General features: G+C 43.9%; 1 protein-coding gene across 1 annotated transcript in view; it reads left to right on the top strand.

The window, feature by feature from the left end:
• The window catches only part of BIRC6 (baculoviral IAP repeat containing 6), a 347,923-nt gene that overhangs the window by 240,165 nt on the left and 80,063 nt on the right, over positions 1-27,695 (top strand). Inside the window, exons 64-65 of the mRNA XM_040347806.1 lie at positions 7,501-7,659; positions 19,438-19,603. Of these exons, the coding sequence (XP_040203740.1) occupies positions 7,501-7,659; positions 19,438-19,603 (325 nt within the window). The remainder of the gene's footprint in view (positions 1-7,500; positions 7,660-19,437; positions 19,604-27,695) is intronic.

Here is a 27,695-nt window from a genome sequence, read left to right as displayed (position 1 = left end):
GAAGTACCCTATCGCCCCATTTGAACCCCCCATGCCTCAAACTTGGTTTTCTTTGCCTTGCAGAAACCACCCTTTTAGCGTGTGTGTTTCCTAGAGGTTCTTGCCAGCAAGGGGGCCTTTGTCTTTCAGACGTGTCTCTGAACTGCTAGCCATTTTCTGTCAAGAACCTTTTCTCATACTTTACAACGATAAGGTTGTTTTATACCCAAGACCACCCTTTCATACAAAGGTGGTTTCGATATTTCATACCAATGAGCGAATTGTTCTGCAATCCTTGTGCCCTACTAAGCATCCAAAGGAAGTTTTTCTACATTGCCTAGACATAGAGCCATTGAAATGTACCTGAAAGCTACTGATTCAGTAGACCAGTTCCCTTTTTTTCTTTCCTTGTGACCTGACAAGGGGCACCCTGCTTCAAAATCCACCATTGTACGATTGATAAGGAATTTCATTACAAGGGCCTATGCTCAAAAGCAAATACCTGCTTCTGTGCTGTATGCATCCAATCTACTAGAGTTGTTGGAATACCCATGGCCTTTAGACACCAAGCCTCTGTTGCCCAACTCTGTAAGATCACCACCTGGTTCATATTTTTCAAAGTGTTGCTAGTTGGACGTCGCAATTTTCTGCAGATGCAGCTTTCGGTGGTAAGGTTCTTGCAGCCCCAATCCGAACCTTGTGTTTAACCCGTTGCTCCTTGGGCTTGAGGCAGTTCAGTTTGCCTAGTTGTTGCTCACCCTTGTAATCATTGCTTGCGGACATCTTATGGTGTATGGCGAAGTGTCCTGTCCTGAACAATTAAGATCAGAGGATTTTTAACTTGCCTGTCTCCTAGTTCAGGACACTAACCACCCTCTCAATTCTACATTGCTTGCTACAATCTGAGGAATTGAAAAGTAGGATAGGGTTATAGTACAGACACCCCAGTGGGGTGCAGCGATGCAGCTTATGTGTATATTATGTATTACCCTTGCTAAGATCAATCCCTGATCTAGCTATTTTATCTTTTTATTTTAGTTTTTGTTTTACACCATCAAAGGATACAGTAGGTAATATATTTCTCGATTTTGGAGTAGCCAGAATCTGGAGAAGTCCTGCATTGCAACCAGTGAAGTTCTATCTTTCATTTTCAAAGCTAAATGGAAATGGCTGAAGTTAGATACTGATTGGTTCCATGCAGAGCTGCTTAATAGTTTATAAATTATCCCTAAGTGTCTTTTTCTCCATTCCAAATGAAAGTACAGAGGCGGGTTGCATGATTATTGTGATTGCCATTTGCAGGCTATCCCAGCAATCGTGATCAAGATCAGGTCCTCCCACTTTGGCATTCATTTGTGACCCATCGCTGTCGGTGGCACCTCAGTCTTCGTGCTGAGAGTATGCTATGCCACCATCAGTCAGCACCTGTGTTTAATAGCGGTACCATCCAACACAAGCGTCCTAATCTCCAGCCCTGCCAGCGGCCTAATCGCCAGACTTGATAGGTCAGGGATAAAGTTGTGGAGAAGTTTAAAGCAGGGTTAGGTTATACTAAATAAATGCAGGCTTTGAACATTTCAGGGAGCACTGTTCAATCCATCATTCGAAAATGGAAATAGTATGGCATAACTGAATACCTACCAAGACCGTCCACCTAAACTGACAGGCCAGGAAAGGAGAGCATTATTCAGAGAAGCAGCCAAGAGGCCCATGGTAACTCTGCAGGAGCTGCAGAGAACCACAGCTCAGGTGGGAGAATCTGTTTGCAGGACAGCTATTAGTCGTGCACGCTACAAATCTGGTCTTTATGAAAGAGTGGCAAAAAGAAAGCCATTGTTTTAAAGAAAGCGATAAGTCCAGTTTGGAGTTTGCGAGAAGCCATTTGGGGGACACGGCAAACATGTGGAAGAAGGTGCTCTGGTCAGATGAGACCAACATTTTACTTTTTTGTCCTAAAAGCAAAATGCTGTGTGGCCAAAATCTTGCACTGCACATCACCCTGAACACACCATCCCCACCGTAAAACATGGTGGTGGCAGCATCATGTTGTGGGGATGCTTTTCTTCAGCAGCTGGTCAGAGTTGATGGGAAGATGAATGGAGCCAAATACAGGGCATTCTTAGAAGAAAACCTGTTAGTCTGCAAAAGACTTGACTATGGAGGAGGTTCATTTTCCAGTTGGACAACGACCATAATTGTACAGCCAGAGCTACAATGGAATGGTTTATATCAAAGCATATTCATGTATTAAAATGGCCCAGCCAAAGTCTAGACCTAAATCCAATTTAGAATCTGTGGCAATACTTTGCTGTTCAGACGCTCTCCATCCAATCTGACAGAACTTGTGCTATTTTGCAAAGAAGAATGTGCAAAAATTTCACTCTAGATGTAGAGACAATCCCCGAAAAGACTTGCAGCCGTAATTTCTGCGAAAGGTGGTTCTACAAAGGGTTGATTCAGGAGGGCTGAATATAAATGCACGCCACACTTTTCAGATATTTATAAAAAAAAATTGGAAAACCAATTGTCATTTTCCTTCCACTTCACAATTATGTGCTACATTGTGTTGGTCTATCACATAAAGCTATATAAAATACATTTACATTTTTGGTTGGAACATGACAAAATGTGGAAAATTTCAAGGGGTATGATTACTTTTATAAGACTGCCTTGTGTATGTATACATATACTATAACGCAGGGCTCAAAATTTCAAGTCCCGAGCTACTAGCCAGGCCTCAAGGGTTACTTGCCACCAGTTGCCCCTCCCCTAATTTGGCCCCTAAACACGCCCTCATAAATCTCATGAAATGACACTTAAATGCTTTATGCAGAATTAAGTTATAAAAATAAATATTAACTGTATCGGTGCCCTCCAATGCAGGCTGCATATGTCCACCAAAGGCAGCCTTTTTGTGTCCACCACCCAATGCAGCCTTTTTGTGTCCACCACCCAATGCAGCCCGTGGACTGATTTACAATGATCGTGTTGTGGAGATGGAGAGAGAGCACAAAACTTTCCAGCTAGAGACAGACATACAACGTGAGATGAATGAGAACTAGAACACTTTGGAACAGCTGTGTGCATTTAGTTTCCTTACCCAAGCAGGGGGACCCATATTGTTGCATTGTTTGCTGTGCACCGACACCTCTAACCTGTGCACCTTTCTTATCCCTTGTTCTCAAATGCAGCCTGTGTCCACTATGCAGCCTACCTGGTTCCTGTGTGCAGGGGAGGAGAGGAACAGGAGAGCAGCCCAGGTGATCAGAGCGCAGTGCGGGGAACACAGGATAAGTTTTCATTTTACTTGCCGTTTTCCCGCCGCTCAACGTCATATTCAGCCCTGCCCCCTGGCCGGGGAACTTTGATTGACAGATCATCTGTCACCAGGATTGGACGGGTGATCTGTATCAAAGTTCCGGGACCAGGAGGTGGGGCTGGATCTGATAGCGAGCGGCAGGGAACACAGCAATTAAAAAAGAAACTGTTATCCTGTGTTCCCCGCGCTCTAAACATCTGGGCGGCTCTCTCTCTCTTCCCCCTCCACGGTCACTGGGAGAAGGACTCCCATTACACACAGGCTGCCGGCGGTGCTCGCCCCGCTCCCAGGCAGCCCTTCCTCGCCAGACCTCAAAATCCACTCTCAAAATGCGAGCAGGCTAGTGTTTTTTTTTTTTTGAGGGCTGCTATAATGTATTGGGAAGCCCACCTTTACACATGTATAATCTTTCCCAGTCTTGGTCCATATGGTTCAATATTGAGTTGGCCTACCCTTTGCAGCTATAACCGCTTCAACTCTTCTGGGAAGGCTGTTCAGAACATTTATTAGTGTTTCTATGGGAGTGTTTGACCATTATTTTAGAAGCACATTTGTCTGGTCTGGCATTGATGGTGGACAAGAGTGCCTGGCTCGCAGTCTCCACTCTAGTTCATCCCAAAGGTGTTGTATCGGGTTAGTCGGGACTCTGTGAGATTGGGATGGAGGAACTCGACTGGCCTGCAGTCATTTATGTCTTTATGGATCTTGCTTTGTGCACTGGTCCAAATCATTTGGTGGAGAGAGGATTGTGGTGTAGGGTTGTTTTTCAGGGTTGGACTTGGCCCATTAGTTCCAGTGAGGATAACTCTTGGAGCGTCAGCATACCAAGACATTTTGGACAATTTCATGCTCCCAACTTTGTAGGAACAGTTCCAGCATGACTGCACACCAGTGCACAAAGCAAGGTACATAAAGACATAATTAGTGAGTTTGGAGTGGAGTAATTTGTCCAACCTGCACAGAGTCCTGACCTCAACCCAATAGAACACCTTTAGGATGAATTGGAACAGACACTACGAGCTAGGTCCATCATCGGTGCCTGACCTCACAAATGTGCTTCTTGAAGAATGGTCAAAAATTCCCATAGGCAAACACCTAAACGGAAAGCGTTTTTGTGTAATTAAGGCCCCTTTCACAATTGTGCTACTTGGGACTGCAAAGTCACATGACAAGTCATACCCCATGATTTTCAATGAGTTCCATTCATATGTGTATCTTCAAATCCCTGTGACTTCAAAGTAGTTCTTGCACTACTTTGTTCCGACTTTGATGCAACTTGAGGTCCATAGACCTCAAGATTCCACAGGCATTGCTTCAAGTCGTAGCAAAATATGTCTTTACATTGTTAAGATTAGAATATCCCTAAGCAACAAGTCCTTATCTGTTTATCTAGCTGTATGTTAAAATATTTATTGCATTACAGAATAAACTTGGCAGATTTCAGAGAAACTGTGCTCAGCGTTCTCCCAAAAAAGAGTAACCTTTCTTTAGTGGGTCTTCAGATACAGTGCCTTACGAAAGTATTCGGCCCCCTTGAACTTTGCGACCTTTTGCCACATTTCAGGCTTCAAACATAAAGATATAAAACTGTAAAACTGTAATCAACAAGTGGAACACAATCATGAAGTGGAACGAAATTTATTGGATATTTCAAACTTTTTTAACAAATAAAAAACTGAAAAATTGGGCGTGCAAAATTATTCTGCCCCCTTAAGTTAATACTTTGTAGCGCCACCTTTTGCTGCGATTACAGCTGTAAGTCGCTTGGGGTATGTCTCTATCAGTTTTGCACATCGAGAGACTGAAATTTTTGCCCATTCCTCCTTGCAAAAAAACTCGAGCTCAGTGAGGTTGGATGGAGAGCGTTTGTGAACAGCAGTTTTCAGCTCTTTCCACAGATTCTCGATTGGATTCAGGTCTGGACTTTGACTTGGCCATTCTAACACCTGGATATGTTTGTAAACCATTCCATTGTAGATGTTGCTTTATGTTTTGGATCATTGTCTTGTTGAAAGACAAATCTCCATCCCAGTCTCAGGTCTTTTGCAGACTCCATCAGGTTTTCTTCCAGAATGGTCCTGTATTTGGCTCCATTTATCTTCCCATTAATTTTAACCATCTTCCCTGTCCATGCTGAAGAAAAGCAGGCCCAAACCATGATGCTGCCACCACCATGTTTGACAGTGGGGATGGTGTGTTCAGGGTGATGAGCTGTGTTTCTTTTACTCCAAACATAACGTTTTGCATTGTTGCCAAAAAGTTCAATTTTGGTTTCATCTGACCAGACCACCTTCTTTGTTTGGTGTGTCTCCCAGGTGAATATAAATGTGTAGTGCTTAAATGATGATCAATGCTAAAAATCAAATACCAATATATACAAAAGTGTAACACACAAAACAATGATAAATAAATTGTGTTTAAATCATATATGAGTCCCTTTCCATAGGAACAAAAATAATGCCGCTGATACGTGATGTAGAGTGGTCTGTTATGCCTGTTGGCCGATGGTCAGACATAAAAAGTTGTTGTGATCAACTGTTATTAAACGGAAAAGTTCATCAAAAAAGTCAATCAAGTGAATAGGTGAATAAACAAAATAAAGTGACTTCTCCAATGTGATAATCCCACCACCGAAAGCAATGCAGGCTTACCGGAACTCGTTGACTTACGATGACATATGCCACCGAAAGTCAGAAAAAGCTTGGTATGACTGATGTCATGGACGGTCCTTAGCAGAGTCGTACATTAACCGGACGTCATGTCTTCAATAAAATGGATATATGAAAACCAACTAGGAGATATGCTTGGAACTGGATCCCCAGGCTGATTGACTCAGTGTATCAAATAATATGTAGAGAAAGGAGAAAAAAGTGGCCCATAGTGTAATCCCGTTTGATAGATAAAAGGATCTTTATTCACAGCTATCAAACTTACATTTAGCTGAAGTTTCAAAAGCGATTGTATACAAGTGGGGCGGCAGTGGAGTCCTCCCAACAGACCACTCTACATCACGTATCAGCTGCATTATTTTTGTTCCTATGGAAAGGGACTCGTATATGATTTAAACACAATTTATTTATCATTGTTTTGTGTTACACTTTTATATATATATTGGTATTTGATTTTTAGCATTGATCATCATTTAAGCGCTACACATTTATATTCTTTTGTCTTTTTTGCTTTTCTCATACAAGCTGTGTTAGCAGCTACCATTTATTTCACATTGGCAGCGCAGGGTATTCACCTTTTTTCCATCGTGTCTTCCAGGTGGCTTGTGGCAAACTTTAAACAACACTTTTTATGGATATCTTTAAGAAATGGCTTTCTTCTTGCCACTCTTCCATAAAGGCCAGATTTGTGCAGTATACGACTGATTGTTGTCCTATGGACAGAGTCTCCCACCTCAGCTGTAGATCTCTGCAGTTCATCCAGAGTGATCATGGGCCTCTTGGCTGCATCTCTGATCAGTCTTCTCCTTGTATGAGCTGAAAGTTTAGAGGGACGGCCAGGTCTTTGTAGATTTGCAGTGGTCTGATACTCCCATTTCAATATCGCTTGCACAGTGCTTCTTGGGATGTTTAAAGCTTGGGAAATCTTTTTGTATCCAAATCCGGCTTTAAACTTCTCCACAACAGTATCTCGGACCTGCCTGGTGTGTTCCTTGTTCTTCATGATGCTCTCTGCGCTTTAAACGGACCTCTGAGACTATCACAGTGCAGGTGCATTTATACGGAGACTTGATTACACACAGGTGGATTCTATTTATCATTAGTCATTTAGGTCAACATTGGATCATTCAGAGATCCTCACTGAACTTCTGGAGAGAGTTTGCTGCACTGAAAGTAAAGGGGCTGAATTTTGCACGCCCAATTTTTCAGTTTTTTATTTTTTAAAGTTTGAAATATCCAATAAATTTCGTTCCACTTCATGATTGTGTCCCACTTGTTGATTCTTCAAAAAAAAATTAGTTTTATATCTTTGTTTGAAGCCTGAAATGTGGCAAAAGGTCGCAAAATACTTTTGCAAGGCACTGAATATCTTCTATATCATCTATTGGTTTTCTTCTACATTTACAGTAGGAATCATTTCGTCTTAAAACAATTGTTGCAGTTGACAATGAAATTAGTGCATTTCACAGAGTTTATTTTGTAATCTACAGTTCTCCACGTTTTTTTTAATTCTAACTTCTGTTTAAGCCACAGGTTTCTACCACTCACAGCAGTGGCACTTGTGAAGAGCAACAGCTTTACTGGGCGAAAGGCACTGGATTTGGTACTGGATCTACTGCTTCAGGCTGGGATGTTGAACAGGCCCTGACAAAGCAAAGGTTGGAAGAGGAACATGTTACATGCTTATTACTGGTAAATATCTAGATTAAGAGCAATGACTAGTTTCAGTGTTTTTTTTTTTTTTTGTTTTTTTTTTAAGGGCCAGACCACACAGAGCTAATAGATGGGTTTAGGTAAAAGTAAGCATATCCTTCATGTTTTGGGGATCTGGTGACACGATCTTTGCTTCTTTTTTTCAACCTGGAATTCCAGTTAAGAGGGTGGATTTTTCCCTGTTTGAAGAGTTAGTGGTTCGATGTGCCTAGGCTCTCTGGGGACTCTACAACCTCATTGGCCGAGACAGCAGCAGGAGCCATTGGATCCCACTGCTGTCAATCACAGCCACTGAGGCAATCTCGGGAGAATGGGGGTGGGGCCAAGCCGTGGCTCTGTGTATCAATGGACACTCAGAGCCACAGCTTGGAAGCGAGCCTGCTTGCTCTGGGGGCAGGAGGAAGGGGCCAGGCGTGCCAGCAAGGGACCCAAGAAGCGGAACATCTGGGCTGCTCTGTGCAAAACCACTGCACAGAGCAGGCAAGTATAACATATTTATTTTGGGGAAAAAAGACTTTAATATCACTATGAATTATTTGGGATCATGGAAGTTGGGGACTCCAGGTGGCCATTATAACGACCAAGGGATACATTGGGCTGTTGGCTTTTCCATATTGTGAAACAAATTTCTAAGTGCAAAAGGCAGTGATGGGAGCTTTGTGGGCTTAGAGGTAGGTTAGATTTAGAATATCCCCCCTCCAAGGTTCTCAAGAGGTGTATGAAACTGGCCATTTATTGAATTTGCTGGTTTCCATTCAGGCTTTGTATATCTTCTGAATAGTTTTAAAATGCCCCCCATTCGTAAAAATGGATGAAGCTTTAGATTCCTGAAGCAACAAAAGTGGTACCAATTGTAAACTCTGTTCTTTATACATGTAATTTTTTTATTTATTTTTTTGAATGCCAAGTATGAATCATAAACACTGAATTGGCAAGCATGAAGGTAGCTTAAAGTTGAACTCCACCCAAAAGGGTAAGCTCTGCTTGTTTGCACCCTCCCCCTTCTACTGCCACATTTGGCACTTTTTTGGGGCGGACACTGGCTTTGATCAGTACCCACTTCTGGGTCAGATTGGTGATAGGAGTATGTCTGGCCCCTCCTCCTTCCCCCTCTACAGCCTTTTGGGACACACACAGGTCCCAGAAGAATGTGGGACCATTAAAGTGCAGCACAACAGGAAACCGGCTTCACTGCCGATTTTCTCTTACCCAAGGTGTCTGCAGCGGAAGCCAATCGAAAAATCAGCTTGGGTGACAACATTGCTCGATCCCTTGACAGGTAAGCGTCCTTATATTAAAGGGTCAGCAGTTACAGTATATATATTTTGTTTCCCCAGACTGCTGCTACTTCTTCAGTTTTGACCTTAGTACCAGTGCTTGCATCTTTGTTTTAAAGGGGTTGTAAAGGTTATTTTTCTTTATCGTACATCACGGGACACAGAGCGGCATATTCATTACTATATGGGTTATATGGAGTACCTTCAGGTGTTGACACTGGCAATCTCAAACAGGAAATGCCCCTCCCTATATAACCCCCTCCCATAGGAGGAGTACCTCAGTTTTTACGCCAGTGTCTTAGGTGTTAGTCATGGTTTAGCTTGCCTCCGCATCCTTGGGATTAGGTGAGCTACCGGTTCTGTCCAAAAAAGCCTCAGCGCTAAAGTGGTCAGTAACCGGACCCCAAACCCTTGGGGTATAGCCCATAATGCTTTTCTTTTTAGAGAGCTGGACCCTGGGCCCAGAACTTAGAAACCTTTGGGTGCCTAATGTTTTCTGTTGCCAGAGTGCTATATGGGCCCAGGACAGTGGATCCTTCATAGGAACCCAGGGCCTGAAGGTCTAGACATCCCCACGGAGATGGGGGAAGATTGGGCCTCTTGCTTGGCAAAGTCCTGCGGCATGGAGCAGGTAAGTGAGGGGAAAACTTGCGGAACTTGGTTCTTAGCAGGTTTTTTTCTGGGGGGTCACAGGGGACATGCCTAAAGTTATGCACTGCATCTGGCAAACTAGTCACATATCATAAAGATAGGATGGCTCTATATGTATTATTCCCCATAAGATGTGACCTCCCTTGTAGTGTTGGAAAAGCATTGAGTGGGGCCTGTGTGATATAAAAATATATGTGTATGTCAGAGAGCTGTGCTTACCTGCAAGCCTCCAGGCGATGCTCCATTCAGTCTTCCTCCTCAGAGCCTGTTTGAGATTGCTGGGGGGGGGAAGGGCGGGTCAGTGGCTTAAGGAAGGGGCGGCCCTTCCTTGTTTGTTCCATTCAATACTTTGGAACGGGGGAGGAAAGACCAGAACGGCAGCACGGGGCGCCGAGGACTCACAGTGGCCAGAAAGGATATTGCAGTCTTCAGAAGACTGTTTTTCAAGCCTAGAAATAGGCTGTTTTCTTTTCCATCTCATAGTTTTTCTTTGCAATACTACTCAGGGGGACAGAATGTTTTTTTTCTTTCCTGGATTTGAAACAAAAACGAAAAAAAAAAAAAAAAAAAGTCATCTAGGGGAGAGGAAGCATTTTTTATCCCCCAAACAGGTGTTTGGGCAATTAACTTTTATAGTTCCAAATACCAATAGGTAGCAGGTGTACCTTGGTATTGTACCATAGGCATCCGGAGAGTCTAAGGTCTCGGACAAAGTTATGCCGCTGCTTTCCCCACAGGGAGCCTTGGGGCCATCGGGATCTGGGGCTGGAGCTGGCGCGGGTCAGTCCAACCCTAAGATGGTCACGGACGAGGTATTACTCACCTCTTTAAGAGAGATGGAGAAAAGAATGGGAAAAATGATAGCCACAGCTATGCGGGGCAGTAAACGGATTAGATCTCCGTCGCCCGAGCGCAGACCCTCAGAAGAGGAGGTCCTTTCCTCAGGGGAATTGGACGACCTCTTGGACAAGGACCAAGTAGGTTCAGGGATCGAAGATCCGGATACAGAGGAGTCTGGAGCAGTCTCCCAAGGGGAGAGCTGGTGGACTCAAGCCTTAACGGACTTGGTCCATAAATGCATTCAACTTGCCAGTACCAGATCTCCAGGTATCTACGGTTTCAGCTTTGGGCTCACTGAGGGCGCCTCAAAGCAATGCAGTATTTCCGATCCACCCTCGACTAGAGGGAGTTTTGTTCCAAGATTGGAACAAGCCAGAAAAATCTTCTTACCACCTAAAAGATTCTCTGCCCTATATCCTATGGAAGATACATTTTCCAAGAAATGGGCTACTCCTGCAGTGGACGCAGCCATCTCATGTATTAACAAATCATTAACATGCCCTGTAGAAAACATACAGGTATTCAAGGATCCAGTTGATAAACGCTTGGAAGCACTACTTAAGAACTCCTTCACTACTGCAGGGGCAGTAGTACAGCCAGCCGTGGCTGCGATTGGGGTTGCTCAAGCATTATCGGATCAGGTTAAGCAGATGCTTAAACTTATTCCTGCCCAGCAGGCAGAAGAATTTTCGGATGTCCCTAAGGCCATATGTTTTACAGTAGACGCAATTAAGGATTCTATCCAGCAAGCGTCACGTTTATCGTTATCCCTTATCCATATGAGAAGACTCTTATGGTTAAAAAGCTGGGAGGCCGAGCCCCCATGCAAGAAGCTCCTGGTAGGGTTCCCCTTCCATGGAGGACGACTCTTCGGAGAAGACCTAGATAAATACATTCAAACCATTTCAAATGGCAAAAGTACTCTCTTGCCAACTAAGAGGAAGTTTCAGGGGCCTGCGTTTAAACGACAGTACTCCCCTGGGCAGGGGCCCTCTAATGCCAAACAGTATCGACGGCCTCCTGCGAAAGCAAACTTCGGCTTCAACAGCAAATCACAAGGACAGGCTGCTAAAGGCAGAAAGCAGTGGGTTCGCAAACCAGCAAACCCAGCCCCCAAGCCGACCTTATGAAGGGGCGCCCCCACCCACGAAGGTGGGGGGAAGGCTGCGACTTTTCAGAGGTTTGGGAAGCCAGCATTCCCGACGAGTGGGTACGGTCTTCCGTGGCCACGGGCTACAAATTAGATTTCCTAAGGTTTCCTCCTCTTCATTTCCAGGAGTCGAGGATTCCAAACGATCCGGAGAAAGGAGCCGCATTAATGTCGGCATTAAATCATCTACTTTCCCAGGAAGTAATAGTAGAGGTACCAGTCCTGGAACAGGGGCTAGGTTTCTACTCCAACCTATTCATCATCCCGAAGTCCAATGGAGATGTCAGGCCAATTTTGGACCTAAAGATGGTAAATACATACCTAGAGATCCGCTCATTTCGGATGGAAACCGTGCGGTCAGCAGCTACCACACTCCAAAAGGACGACTTCATGGCGTCCATAGACATAAAGGATGCCTACCTTCATCTTCCAATTTATCAGCCACATCAAAGATATCTACGCTTCATGGTGGCTTCGCGTCACTTCCAATTCGTGGCGCTTCCCTTCGGGTTGGCTACGGCCCCCCGGGTGTTCACGAAGGTCCTAGCTCCAATCCTAGCCAAACTAAGGATCCAAGGGGTCACGATCCTAGCATACCTGGACGACCTCCTAGTCATAGATCACTCGTCTCCCGGCTTGGAGCGAGCAGTGGCCCTCACGGTCCAATACCTCGAAGTTCGGCTGGGTCCTAAATCGAGAAAAGTCAGCTTTCCTGCCCACAAGGCAGTTGGAATATCTCCGCATGAGATTAGACACAGAACAACAAAGAGTGTTTCTACCTCTGAGGAAGGTCAAAGCCATCAAGGAATTAATCCTACTGGTTCTAAGCAAGAAGGAACCGACTATTCGCCTATGTATGAGATTACTAGGCAAGATGGTGGCCACATTCGAGGCGGTACCATACGCCCAGAGCCACACTCGCATCCTGCAGGCAGCCATCCTGTCAGCATGGAGCAGAAGGCCGCAGGCCTTGGATATCCCGTTGCCGCTCTCATCAAGAGTCCGACAAAGTCTGTGCTGGTGGTTAGACCCTCAGAATCTACTGAAGGGGAAGTCTTTCAGCCCAGTGGCTTGGAAGATAGTGACCAACTAGGGCCATGGGCGCAGACGCCAGCCTGACGGGCTGGGGAGCAATTTTGGATGGTTGCACTCGCCAAGGTACTTGGGCAACGCCAGAGAAGCAGTTGCCCATCAACATCTTGGAGCTCAGAGCTGCTCGACTAGCCCTCAGGGCTTGGACGTCAAAATTGCAGGGGTTCCCGGTGAGAATTCAATCAGACAATGCCACGGCCGTGGCATACATAAATCACCAAGGGGGAACCAGGAGTCAAGCCGCTCAGAGAGAGGTGAGCTTGATTCTCCTATGGGCAGAGGCTCATGTGCCCTGCATATCGGCAATATTCATTCCAGGAGTGGACAACTTTCAGGCGGACTTCTTAAGCCGCCAGACTCTTTTGCCGGGGGAATGGTCTCTGCATCCACAAATCTTTCAAGCACTCTGCCAAAGATGGGGAGTGCCGGACGTGGATATCATGGCATCGAGACTCAACAAGAAGCTAGACAGGTTCATGTCCCGCTCAAGGGATCCGATGGCCTGCGGAACCGATGCGTTGGTTTGCCCTTGGCATCAGTTCAAACTTCTTTATGCGTTTCCCCCGCTCCAGTTACTACCCCGCCTGCGGCGCAGGATCCGGGTGGAGCACATACCAGTCATCCTGGTAGCTCCAGCATGGCCCAGAAGGGCATGGTACTCACTAATCTTAAAGATGGTAGTGGGAGACCCTTGGACTCTTCCTCTACGGCCAGACCTGCTATCGCAAGGTCCGATCCTCCACCCTGCCTTACGGCATCTAAATTTGACGGCCTGGAAACTGAATCCCTGATTCTCAGGGGTAGAGGTCTGTCTCAGAAAGTAATCTCTACCCTAATCAGAGCCAGGAAACCGGTCTCTAGGGTGATTTATTACAGGGTCTGGAAGGCCTATGTAGGCTGGTGTGAGTCCAAGCGATGGCTTTCTCGAAAATTTACCATCGATAGAGTATTAAGTTTTCTCCAGCTAGGAGTGGATAAAGGATTGGCATTAAGCATAATCAAAGGACAGATTTCTGCTCTGTCAGTGTGGTTTCAGCGGCCACTGGCCACCCACTCGCTGGTTAAGACCTTCCTTCAAGGGGTCTTACGTATTAAACCTCCAGTTAAATCCCCGCTTTGCCCGTGGGATTTAAACCTTGTTCTGTCAAGTTTACAGAAACAACCGTTTGAGCCGTTGGCTGAAATTCCTTTGGTTTTACTGACAAAAAAGTTAGTATTTTTGGTCGCCATAGTTTCCGCAAGAAGAGTATCGGAACTGGCGGCCTTATCCTGTAAGGAACCATATCTTATTTTTCATAAGGACAGGGTCGTTCTCCGCCCTCATCCTTCCTTCCTACCGAAGGTTGTATCCAGTTTTCATTTGAACCAGGATTTGGTATTACCATCCTTCTTCCCTAAACCTACTTCCAGAAAGGAAGGGTTGCTGCATACCTTGGATATCGTCAGGGCCATGAAGGCCTATCTTAAAGCTACAAAGAAGATCCGGAAAACAGATGTGCTGTTCGTATTACCGGATGGGCCCAAGAAGGGGCAGGCAGCTGCAAAGTCCACCATTTCTAGGTGGATTAAGCAATTAATCACTCAGGCCTACGGCTTGAAAGGGTTGCCTCCTCCAGTATCATTAAAGGCTCATTCTACTAGGGCCATGGGCGCCTCCTGGGCAGCACACCACCAGATCTCTATGGCTCAAGTTTGCAAGGCGGCAACCTGGTCTTCTGTCCACACGTTTACAAAGTTCTACCAGTTGGACGTAAGAAGGAATTCTGATACAGCCTTTGGGCAGGCAGTGCTGCAGGCTGCAGTTTGAGACCCTCGGAATCCGGGGGCTCCTCTTTTTTGAGTTAAATTTAAAATTTAAGATTATTTTTCTCAACTAAGTTGGATTTATTATGATTTGAGTATTCTCTAAATTAAATCCTTTTGTCTTGGAGATGTTCTCCCTCCCCTCATTGTGAGCATTGCTTTGGGACATCCCATATAGTAATGAATATGCCGCTCTGTGTCCCGTGATGTACGATAAAGAAAAAGGGATTTTTAATACAGCTTACCTGTAAAATCCTTTTCTTGGAGTACATCACGGGACACAGAGCTCCCACCCCTCTTTTTGGGGACCATTTTGGGAGGCATACTGCTTGCTACAAAACTGAGGTACTCCTCCTATGGGAGGGGGTTATATAGGGAGGGGCATTTCCTGTTTGAGATTGCCAGTGTCAACACCTGAAGGTACTCCATATAACCCATATAGTAATGAATATGCCGCTCTGTGTCCCGTGATGTACTCCAAGAAAAGGATTTTACAGGTAAGCTGTATTAAAAATCCCTTTTTTTCTTTTCTAAATAGGTTCCTTTAACCACTTAAGGACCCCTTCACGCCGATATACGTCGGCAGAAGGGCACGGCTGGGCACAGGCAACCCCGTGGGGGCGCAAGTGCGCCGGCGTGCTCGCGACCCGGTCCGAAACGTAGGTGACCGTGGACCCGATCGCCGCCAGTGTACTGCGATCGGTCACAGGAGCTGAAGAACGGGGAGAGGTGTGTGTTAACGCACCTTTCCCGTTCTTCTGTGTGGCATTGACACTGATCGTCTGTTCCCTGACATCGCACCTATAGCCACACCCCCCTACAGTAAGAATCACTCCCCTAGGGCACACTTAATCCCTTAGTGCCCCCTAGTGGTTAACCCCTTCACTGTCATTGGCATTTTCACAGTAATCAGAGCATTTTTATGGCACTTTTCGCTGTGAAAATGACAATGGTCCCGAAAATGTGTCCGCCATAATGTCGCAGTCATGAAAAAAAAATCGCTGATCGCCTGCAATTACTAGTAAAAATTTTTTTATAAAAATGCCATAAAACTATCCCCTATTTTGTATATGCTATAAATTTGCGCAAAACAATCGATTATTGGTTATTTACCAAAAATAGGTAGAAGAATACGTATCGGCCTAAACTGAGTGAAAAACTTTTTTTTCGATATTTTTTGGGGATGTTTATTATAGTAAAAAATATTGGATTTTCTCAAAATTGTCGCTCGGTTTATAGCACAAAAAAAAAAAACGCAGAGGTGATCAAATACCACCAAAAGAAAGCTCTATTTGTGGGGAAAAAAACACCAATTTTGTTTGGGAGCCACGTCGCACGACCGCGCAATTGTCAGTTAAAGCGACGCAGTGCCGAATCGTACTTACCTTTTCCTTCGATTTTCCTTCTAAATGTTTTTTTTTCTTTGTCTGAATTTCTCACTTCCTGTTTCTTAGTAAGCTTGCCAGGTTAGTCAGCCAGAAAAGCTTACTGAGGACAGGAAGTGAGAAATTCAGACAAAGAAAACAAAGAAAAAAAAAACATTTAGAAGGGAAATCGAAGCAAAAAATAAGTGAACCAACAATGCACTAGCTTAAAGGAACCTATTTAGAAAATAAAAAACAAACCTTTACAACCCATTTAGGTGCAGTAATCCACAGCAACCAGTCTAACCTCAAAATGTTTGATTAGTTTCCCACTGTACTTAATTAAAAGTCATAAATGACAATACTTTATCAAATATGGACATTCATGTGTACATCATAGCACTTTGCTGTTATTTGTCTTGGTTACAGAAAAGTTGCTGAGTTGTGTGAGGATTTTCAGTAGAAGTGGTTGGCATACCATGTAACCAATGGAATGGATTGTTTTATGTTAGTGGACATAAGGGGTGAAAATTAAAGATTAAGCTCCAGAGCTGCAAGTTCAGATTTCAATAGCTTTTACATGGTGAATGAAATAAAAATTTTAGATTTTTAAATTTCTCACTTCCTGTCCTGTGTTAAAACTCCTTTTTAAAAATATATTTTAACAATAAAATTGATCCGTCTCAGTTGTGTATGATTCTACATTATACAATAACACTAGACAATGCTGAGTTTGAGAGGAGAAATCTGAGAACAAACTGATTCAATAAACTTCATGCTTGACAAATTCTTTTAATCTTTTTAAAATACTGTATGAGGAACTTGGAAAAGGATTGCGAGATTGGATTGCACGCACACGAATCTATATAATTGACTTAGAGATGAATCTCGTACAATGGCCATTTTTCTGCCCTTTTTAATGTGCTTTTGTAGCTATCTAGTGCACAATGTAATGTAAACCCTAAACCATTTTGTTTTACAGCTTTATTTTTTTCCTTATGTTTATATTTAACCACTTGCCTATTGGGCACTTTTACCCCCTTCCTGCCCAGGTCGGTTTTTAGCTTTCAGCGCCGTCACACTTTGAATGACAATTACATGGTCATGCAACACTGTACCCAAATTAAAAAAAAAAAAAAATTCTCACAAAAAGAGCTTTATTTTGGTGGTTTTTAATCGCTGCTGTTTTTTTATTTTTTTGCTAAAAAGACCGAAAACTGTTTTGCTTAGTTTGTCAGTAAATTTTGTAAATCAGTAATTTTTCTCCTTCACTGATGGGTGGCACGGATAGGTGGTACTAAAAGAGCACTGATTTTAAAACAAAGGGCCAGTTCACTGTCTGACATTTTGGGGACTAGACTGTAGCCAGTAGGAGTAACAAAATACAAATGAATAAAGTGCCTCAGTATTGGTGTCAGTGGGATGAATACAGTGTCCCAGCATTGGTGTCAGTGGGAGGAATACAGCGTCCCAGCATTGGTGTCAGTGGGAGGAATGCATTGCTTTAGGGTCAGTGGGAGAAATATAGTGCCCTGGCAATTGATGTCAGTGGGAGGAATGCAGTGCCACAGCAGTGGTGTCGGTAGAATGTACTGGTGTGTCAACTCTCATGCCCCACACCGTTCCTTCTGTTGACCTAAAAGGAGGGACTGTGCAGACACTATTGGGTAATAGACCACTCCACCTGATGGTGCTTGCAATTAATTGCAAAATGCTTTGTGTTTCAGTCCCCCGCAGCCACTTTCACTCTGTAATAAGCTTCTCAACTACAGCTTCTAATGAGAAAGCGTGCTAGCTTTCTTGTTGTCCCAACTATACAATGTGGGAAAAGGGAATAGCCGCTCCAGGTGGGGACCCAGATGAATATCCTCCGTTGCAGACAACGCATGTGTAGGCAATGCACTTGGCAAAGCGGGAACAAAGATTGTCTCTGGACAGCCGCACTCTGAACAAATTGTAGCCTTTTATTAAAAGGACAGCAGTACAAGTCAAAGCAAAATAAAACCCGACCACTGACGCGTTTCGCACTGAAACTATTGCTTAGTCCTAGCTCATGACTAAGCACTAGTTTCAGTGCGAAATGCGTCGGCAGTCAGGTTTTATTTTATTTTGCTGTGACTTGTAGTGCTGTCCTTCTTTTAATAAAAGGCTACAATTTGTTCAGTTCCTGCTTAATTATACAATGTGCCTGGGATCTCTAGAGGTTTGCCTGGTTTTCTACTTTAACCACTTGCCCACCGGGTTAATTCTGGCACTTCTCTCCTTCATGTGAAAATCACAATTTTTTTGCTAGAAAATTAATCAGAACCCCCAAACATTATATATTTTTTTTAGCAGACATCCTAGGGAATAAAATGGCAGTCATTGCAATACTTTTTGTCACACCGTATTTGCGCAGCGGTCTTACAAGCGCACTTTTTTTGGATAAAAATCACTTTTTTGAATTAAAAAATAAGACAACAATAAATTTTGCCCAATTTTTTAATATATTGTGAAAGATAATGTTACGCCGAGTAAAATGATACCCAACATGTCACGCTTAAAAATTGCGCCCGCTCGTGGCATGGCGTCAAACATTTACCCTTAAAAATCTCGATAGGCGACGTTTAAAAAATTCTACAGGTTGCATTTTTTGAGTTGCTGAGTAGGTCTAGGGCTAGAATTAGTGCTCTCACTCTAACGATCGCGGCGATACCTCACTTGTGTGGTTTGAATACCGTTTTCATATGCGGGCGCTACTCGCGTATGCGTTTGCTTCTGCGCGCGAGCTTGTCGGGATGGGGCGCTTTAAAAATTTTTTGGTTTTCTTATTTATTTTTAGAATTTTTTACACTGAAATAAAAAAAAAAAAAAAAATTGATCACTTTTATTCCTATTACAAGGAATGTAAACATCCCTTGTAATAGAAAAAAGCATGACAGGTCCTCTTAAATATGAGATCTGGGGTCAAAAAGACCTCAGATCTCATAATTAGACTTAAATGCAAAAAAAAAAAAAATGTCATTTTTTCAAATGACAAAAAAAAAAAATGTTTCTTTAAGAGGCTGGGCGGGACTGACGTTTTGACGTCACTTCCGCCCAGCAGAGCTATGAGGACGGGTGAAGGAGATTTCTCCTTCAGTCCCGTCCCCGCTCAGCTGCCGGACACATCCGATCCCCTCCGCCGCTACCGACGATGTATCCCATACCAGAATGGTGTTGCTGCTGTTATGCACGTTGATAGCATTTTCTCCATGAAGTAGACACTGTTTTTCTGGCGAGGTGTGAGTAACTTCCCATCTGCTGTTGGAATGGATGAGTCGCTTACACCATACCTCAGCCATTTAGGAACAAGGTTGCTATTGAATGTTTTCTCCTGCATCACTCTGCAATTTTGTATTCTCAGAAATGTTTAATCTCTAACCTGTCAAAACTTTCAAATTAAATTATTGAAACTGATAAAGAATTTTTTTTCGGTAAATTCTAGATTAGGTTGATTGTAATGACAAGCAAAAAAAGAGTGTTTGAAAACTTATGTTTAAATGTATTTGCTAGAGTATATGAACTACAAATAAAACATATTGTACTGTCTTTTTTACAGGTTCTTGCTAGCTATATAAATCCATCTGGATGTGCAGTCAATGGTGAAGCACCAGCAAATGAGAGTCGAGGGCAGAATAGTAATGCTCTCCCATCCGTCTTGCAAGAACTACTAAGTCAATCATGCCTCATCCCAGCCATGTCCTCATACCTAAGGAATGATTCAGGTACAGTTCCCAAAGCTTGCAAACATTTTGTGTAAGGTCTAACTGCATTCATAATTTAAAGCAAATCTTATTTTATATTAAACATTTAAATAGCTGCATCCTACGTAGGAGCAGTGACTATGAAATATCAAATGATACTGCCTTAATGGCACTTTTACTGGACAAATGGATGGAAAGTTTTGGCGTTTGGCTATCAAGACTGGGAAAGTCAAGCCCCAGTAACAAGGTGAACCTAAATCATAGAAAAACACAGAAGAGACTTTTTTGACTGATATTCAAAAATGGCATCTCAAGATGCCTATTATGGTTAACAATGTTCATGCTAAAGCTGAATTCCAGATAAGTAGAAATTGTCTAGATACAAGGAGGCGTATACGTTTTCTTATCTCTGTGCGATTTGTGTATGTATTCCAGTACTGTACAGCAATCCACTGTGAAACTTTACCTTTGCGGGAGCTTCCTGTTTAAAAGACCTCTCCTTGTTCAAAGTGAAGGGCTTTTTATCTGTCCCCTCCTGTATTTTTCCTGTGGTATGTGTGGGGAAACCACCCACAGCTGTGTTGTCTGCAAAGGTTATGTACAACACAGTGATGATTTCAACCACTACTTAAGACTTGATTTACACTTATGCAAATTGTGGATGCTGGTTTCTCTGCATCCAATTCGCATTAAATGAGTCTGTGACTGGCTCTTAATAGAGCCGGTTCACACGCAACGGGGTGGCCATGGTTTGCGCTAGAAAAGAGTCCTGTGCGTCTTTTGGCTCAGTTTCAGGTTCAAATTCAGGCAAACATTTCAACCTGATTTGCCACTGAAACGGAGAACATTGATGCAACGGGACCCCCTGCTGCGAGCCACAGCTAGTGTGAACCTAGTCTTAACAAGGTAATGACTGTTTAAAAAGACATGTCGTGCACAAATTGTGTTTGGAGCTATTGTAAAATCAATTTAAATGTATTTATTTTTTTATGCTTTAACAACTGGCAACTCATATATCCTTATATTTTATCAGGCATATTGGTGATAAGTTCAAGAATTCTCTGTACTAGATTATCAAATGCAAAATGTTTTTTTAACAAACCAAAAGGTTTTATTTCCTAAATGAAAAGTGGGTTTATGCTCTTGGGATCTGGAATATGTCCTATTCCATTTGCATTATCATTAACGATTAACCGCTATTGTAGCCCCACCTTGTCTAGTGTATTCAAAACCTTTGTGACCAAACCAAATTTTGTGCGCTGCTTTACTTAAAGCGAACCTTTACCCTAAAAGTCATGTCATTCTGCCCTCCTGATGACTTTGCATAAGTCTACTGCAAGCAGGTGAAAGCCTAGGTTCTCATTGATGTTGCTGCATGATACGTTTTCATTGTGTTTTTGTAGTGTGTCTCTGCGCATTTTTAGATAATGAGATTTTTTTTTTTTTTTCGCAAAATTGCCAAAGATGCCATAACAATGTGTGTACAGTACATGCATTTTACATGCCTTTTTGGTATGTTTCCATAGAGAATTTCATGTTCCATTGTAGAGCAATGCAGCGTGGCCGTAAAAACAGGAGAAAAGGCACTAGTAGGAACAGGGCCTCACTTAGACTGGCCTTAGATGGTTCGAATGAGATTTTTTGAAAGTCTTGACATATGGGTTATGTTCCTGTTTATAGGAGAGGACTAGGCAGAACATGTTAGATATTTAAATACATGTTACATTAACAGAGTCGAACAGCCCTGCCCAGGGGGCGGTCCCTCCGGACATAACCCTTCTCCCTGCAGCATGCAGCCGCAGTTTTTTTCCTGCCTAGCTCCTCTGCTCCCTTTGGGCCCAGTGCCCTGAAGACATTTTTTTTTTTATTTTGATTTGTTATAAGATTCTTCTATCAACTGCCGGCTGGGCGACAGGCTGCATATATAGATCCTTGTGGTCTTCCCAGCCGAGCGTGAGCACACCTTCGCTAAGCGCTGGGTCTGCAACGACATACCACATGACTCCTAGGTTGGCCGGTGGGCTATTTGCTCCAGGGTCCACAAATGACTGGGATGTTTTGTTGTCTAACTTAGTGGACCGGGCCGATAGCTACTCCGTACCATCGGTTGTGGGTCTGTCAGGGACGCGCCATCATGTCCTCGCAAGGACGGGTAAGTCCGGTTCCTCCTGCCTCGGCAGGATGGAACAGCTGGGCATTCCCGGTATTAAGGGGTTCTCCTGCCCTAGGGTCTGCTGCGACCGGGGTGTACCTGTGGGGGGGCTCCGGGTCCCTGTGGGGTGCCGGGGTCTGCTTTCTTTAAGGGGGGGCATCGGTCTCCTGGGAAGTCTCTAGCACACCTCAGATTTTTACCTCACAGATTTTTACTTCACACACGTTGTGTATACAAGGAAGGCGGGCAGCTGTGCTGAGCTGTCTCCCTCTGGCTGGTGAGTCCCCTGGGTAACCCCCCCGGCCGGTGCAGCAAGGAGGGTGGACTTAAAGGGGTTGCAAAGGGGGAAAAAAAAATCATAATAAGCATCCTTTACCTGCAGACATTCCTCTTTTCACTTCCTCATTTGTTCGTTTTTGCTCAGACCTTATTTCCTGAGGGCTGTACATTGCCAGAGGCCGCAAACGGTGCCCCTGCGGTTCCCATGGATACAGTGTTGGCAGGCCTGGAATCATTTGTTGCCAGGGTGGAAGCGCCGTGCGGGCGTAAGGAGGGCAAAAAACGCCCCCTCCCCCCGCCTTCTTCTGAGGAATGCTCCGACTCAGATTCGGGCCTGGCTGCAGCTCAGGCCCCCCGGTTCTGGTATGTCAGAGGATGCGGACCAGTACCTCCCTGGTGAGGAGGACCCCTCGTCTGGGTCAGTGCAAGACAGGGCACTTGTGAGTGCACTTATTGATCCTGTGATGGACTCTCTCAAGCTGGAAGATGCAGCTGGGACTTCCACAGAGGGGTCTGTCTCCTTTTGGCTCACACAAATCCAACTGCTCTGTGAAAGTTTTTCCATATGTTACTTTTTTTTGATAAGTTCATAGATAAGGAATGGGAACGGCCCCAGAAGTCCTTTGTAGTCCCTCAGAGCCTAGCAGTTCGTTACCCTTTGAGGACGTCCCCCCACCCCAGGTTGCTTGGTTAAACAAGGTAACCACTCTCCCTATAGAAGGGACCCCTGCTTTCAAGGACCATACTGATAGTAAGTCCGAGTCAGTGACCCGCTCCATGTTTACCATGCTAGGGTCTGCATTGCGGCCTATTTTGGCTGCAACCTTGGTGTCTCAGACACTCACTGAATGGGCAAAGGTTTTGCACCAGACTGTGGAGGAGCATCAGCTCCCTCCTGAGTATGTTAGACTGGCCGACCAGTTAGTCCAGGGCCTTGTGTATGTTTGTGATGCTACCCTGGATGCAGCCCCCTTGATATCCAGAGCCTCTGTTTCTGCGGTAGTGTTGCACCTCCTGATTTGGCTGAAAAGCTGTTCTGCTGACCAAGCATTCAAAAAAGCCCTGGCAGATTTACCCTTCAAAGGTGGGAGACTTTTTGGTACCTCACTGGACGACATTATGAAGGATGTCACTGGAGGTAAGAGCACTCTCCTCCCTCAGTCCGCCAAGGGGAAGGAGCTGAGCCGTAAGCCGGTTTCCTTCTTTTCTCATGCAGAAGCGGTATTTTTGTCAGTCAGGGCCCGCGGGTAAACCCTCCCGGGCTGACGAAGGCTCAGCCTGGGGGACAAAAACGTCCCTGGGTGCGTAAGCCGAACAAACCGGCATCCAAACCCACCACCGCATGAAGTTTTGCCCCCGCCCAACTCATGGGTGTGGGGAAGGCTTTGCAGGTCCACAGCTCCGTGGACCTCCCTGCTCTCCGACCAGTGGGTCTGCGAGGTGGTCTCTTCGGGGTACAAGATAGTTTCTATCCTGTCCGCCGAGCAGATTATTTCCCTCAAATCTCCCTCTCCTTCCAGCTTGTCGGTCTGCCCTATTAGGGGCAGTGCAAGACTTGCTGAGTTGCGGGGTAATTTTACCTGTTCCGCAGGACATGAGGTTTCAGGGGTTTTATTCTAATCTGTTTGTGGTCCCAAAGGAGGACGGGGTCCATCCAATCTTGGACCTCAAAGCCCTAAGGCTCGATTCACACCTATGCACGTTGCTTTTGAGCGTTTTTGTGGTGCTTGCTGCGTTTTTTGACACACGTTTTTACCACGATTTGCTTTTTTTTTTTACATTTCCTTTAACAAGCAGCTATAAACAAATAAAAAAAAATGCAAATCGCGGCAAAAACGCGGCACTTGCATTTTGGATGCAGGTCCATTGAATTCTATTACATGCAAAACGCTGCTTTTTGCGGGGAAAAAAGTCCCAACCCTTTCCAAAACCGCAGAGGCACAAAAAAGCATTATAGGGAAGAAAGGGAATTACCGCTCCAGATGGAAATGCTTGGTTAATCAATCGCCTCCTGGAGATTACAGGTGCTGGCAGGGCATATACAAGAAAACAAAAGAAAATATTTGGACAGCTGCACTCCTGGAAAAGATTCCTGAATGTACTTTAATGGTAAAATGGAATTCACTACAATCCACAGCAAAAAGGTGAAAACTGGATACACGACTGACGTTTTGCACTGATTCTCAGTGCTTACTCATAGCTGTGAGTAAGCACTGAGTATCAGTGCGAAACGTCAGCTGTGTATCCCAAGGTGGCTTTGCTCCATCCAGGGGACTTTCTGGCATCCTTGGACATAAAGGACGCATACTTGCATGTCCCAATTTGCGCAGGACACCAGAGGTTTCTGCGCTTTGCAATAGGAGAAGACCACTATCAGTTTGTGGGTCTTCCCTTTGGCCTAGCGTCGGCACCAAGAGTTTTCACGAAGGTGCTCGCACCGATTCTAGCTTTGCTGAGACAGCGAGGCATTGCTGTCATCGGTTACTTGGACTATCTACTTCTGTCGATGTTCGTGGCCAGGTCCAGACATCCCTGGGCAGAAGCGTCAGATGCGTTGGTGGCCCCATGGAGTCAGTATCGGCTAATTTATGTCTTTTCCCCCATTGAAGTTGCTTCCTCGGCTACTCCGCAGAGTTGAGGCCGAAGGGATCCCGATGTTTCTAATCGCTCTAGATTGGCCCCGGCGTCCTTGGTACGCCGATCTGGTGGAGGATGCACCCTGGCAGCTGCCAATGCAAGAGGACCTTCTGTGTCAGGGTCCCATGCTTCATCCTGCTTTACAGTCACTGGCTTTAACGGCATGGCTATTGAAAGCCAAGTACTAAGGGGCCGAGGTCTTTCCGACTCGGTCATCTTAACCATGCTGAGGGCACGAAAGTCTTCTTCCAGGAAGATCTACTATCGCACCCGGAAGGCCTACATCTCTTTGTGCGAGGAGATGGGGTGGCGTCCACGGACGTATTCGGTTTCCAGGGTCCTGCTGGTTTTACAGCGTGGAGTAGATCAGAAACTTGCCTTAAGCACCATTAAGGGGCAAATTTCAGCTTTGAGATAAATTAGCATTTTTTTTTTTTGGGCCAATTTGTTGTTGGGCAGATTACAAAACACAAATTGCCGCAAAAACACATTACATGGTTTTCTGCAGATTCTCCATTGAAGTATATTGAACCAAAAAAAAAAAATGGCACCGTTTTGCATTAAGTCCTTGCCCTTTCCAAATATGCAGCAGCTGAAAAAAAAAAATCATGGATGTGATCGTGTCCCATAGGAAAACATGTAAATGAACTGTAGTGCGTTTCTGCAAAAAGCACCAAAAACAAAGGTGTGAACCCAGGCCTGAGATGTTTAGTAACATATTGAGGTTAAAACAACAAAAATTAGTACAAAAAGAGCAAATAATCGCTACTGTAAGGGGTTCATTTTTTTACTGTGGGACAGTGAAAGTAATATTTACAGTAGCGATTTGCTTTTTTGTAATATAAAGGGCTAATTTTAGTTTTTTTTAACCCCATTATGTTACTGGCCGATTAATCGATTATGAAAATTGTAATTGATTAATTTCATAATCGATTAGTTGTTGATTAATCGATTAGTTGTTTCGGCCCTACCGGTATCCTCTTCAGCGGGCAGTACGCTTTCAGAGAAGTGGTCTCTGCGGGTTCGTTGTGAAATCACTTTTATCGGGGGCGAGAGAGGTAGCTCTCTCGCCTTGGTTCGGGTGACTTCACCGCTTAACAGACCAGGATGCAGTGTAGAAGATCGCATCCCCTTGGGATGGAGCCGAGTGAGGGGAAGATGGCCCTCGCTCGGCTCCATAGCTTTGACTGGCGAAATTAATGTCTCTTCAGCCCAATGCTCTTTTTTTTATTTTATTGCAATTTAGTGTAAATATGAGATCTGAGGTCTCTTGACCCCAGATCTCATATTTAAGAAGTTGTCCTCGTGCTTTTTTCTATTACAAGGGATGTTTACATTCCTTGTAATAGGAAGAAGTGACCAAAAACATTAAAAAAAAAAAAAAAGTGTCAAATAAAAAAAAAAAAGTAAAATTAATAAGACTAAAAAAAGAAGCAAACACATACGTGAATCGCGCCCGTATAAGAAAACTGTGCTCAAACTACTTGTGAGGTATCACCGCGATCGTTTAAGTGAGAGCAATAATTCGAGCCCTAGACCTCTTCTGTAACTCAAAATATGTAACCTGTAGAATTTTTTAAATGTTGTCTATGGAGATTAAGTGTAAAAGTTTGTTTGTCATTTCACGAGCGGGCACAATTTTGAAGCGTGACATGTTGGGTATCAATTTACTCGGCGTAACATTATCTTTCCAAATATAAAAAAAAATTGGGGGCGACTTCACAGTTTTGTTAATTTTTAATTAAAAAAATTGTATTTTTTTCAAAAAAGGTGCGCTTGCAAGACCGCTACGCAAATACGTTGTGACAAAGTATTGCAACAACCGTCGTTTTATTCTCTTGGGTGTTAGTAAAAAATATATGTTTGGGGGTTCTAAGGAATTTTCTAGACAAAAAAAAAAAAAGATTTTAACTTGTAAACACGGAGTCTGAAAACTGGGCCTGATCCTTAAGTTGTTAAAGCGGAGGTTCACCCGAAATTTTGACTTTGGCTCAAGTAAACTAGCAGGCAGAGACAATGACTAATCCATTGTTTTTTAATGGCGATCCTTACCTTGGTACTGCAGCAGTTTCTCCCCTGTCACTCAATATTCCCCCTGGGAGTGGGCGTTCCTAATCGCAGGCTGTGATTGACGTGCTTCCGACCGGCGCATACTGCGCGTCACGAGTTGCCGAAAGAAGCCGAACGTCAGTGCGACTCTATACGGCGCATGCGCACCGACGTTCGGATTCTTTCGGCAACTCGTGACGCGCAGTATGCGCCGGTCAGAAGCTCGTCAATCACAGCCATTGATTAGGAACGCCCACTCCAGAGGGAAAGCCGGGGGTGAAAATAGCCCTATACTGGTATGTACGAAAAAAACGGCATACTGTTGGTCTCCTAGGTCGGCTCCGTGTATTGTTAGAATTTTTTTTTAGGGTGAACCCCCGCTTTAAGAATAGTGAGTAAATGTGTGTAAGCGTATAGATGCCTAAAAAAAGTTATCTACTAATTTTATGCTTGCATAAACATGATTGTAGACACGTGTATGCGAGTAAATTACTGCACAGATGTAAAATTTTCTATTTTTGTTTTACTGCTCTGTAGTCAACGCTGTATTTTTATTTACTTAGCTGTGTTTTATTTACTTAGCTTCCATAGACAACAGTTAATTTCAAATCCGTAAAAACTGTGGTTTTCTTTTTTTTCTTTTTCTTTTTTTGTTACCCCTGTGTGCAAGAGGCATCTGTTTAGGAGTGTTTTTTTTACCAGACAGCAGTCCCACTTAATTATAACCATTATTTTATTAATCGGATCATAGACAATACATTTTTCCATTTTGTTTATTTTCATCAGTTAAAACGGAAATTGGCATCTATTAAAAAACTGTTTTGCACTATTAAGCATCCATGTTCTTTAGTTTGTTTGCATCGTTGGTATTCATCAGTATTTGGATAAATCAAAGATTGTTATGGTTTCACCTTTAATGTTACCCCTATTTTTTTGAGCATTATGTTGCCAAGCACACAATGGATACAACTTCCAGCAGTTGATCTTTTGCAGATT

The sequence above is a fragment of the Rana temporaria genome, chromosome 4, assembly GCF_905171775.1.
Source record: "Rana temporaria chromosome 4, aRanTem1.1, whole genome shotgun sequence".
Classification (NCBI taxonomy): Eukaryota; Metazoa; Chordata; class Amphibia; order Anura; family Ranidae; genus Rana; species Rana temporaria.
This window is presented reverse-complemented; position numbering and strand designations above follow the sequence as displayed.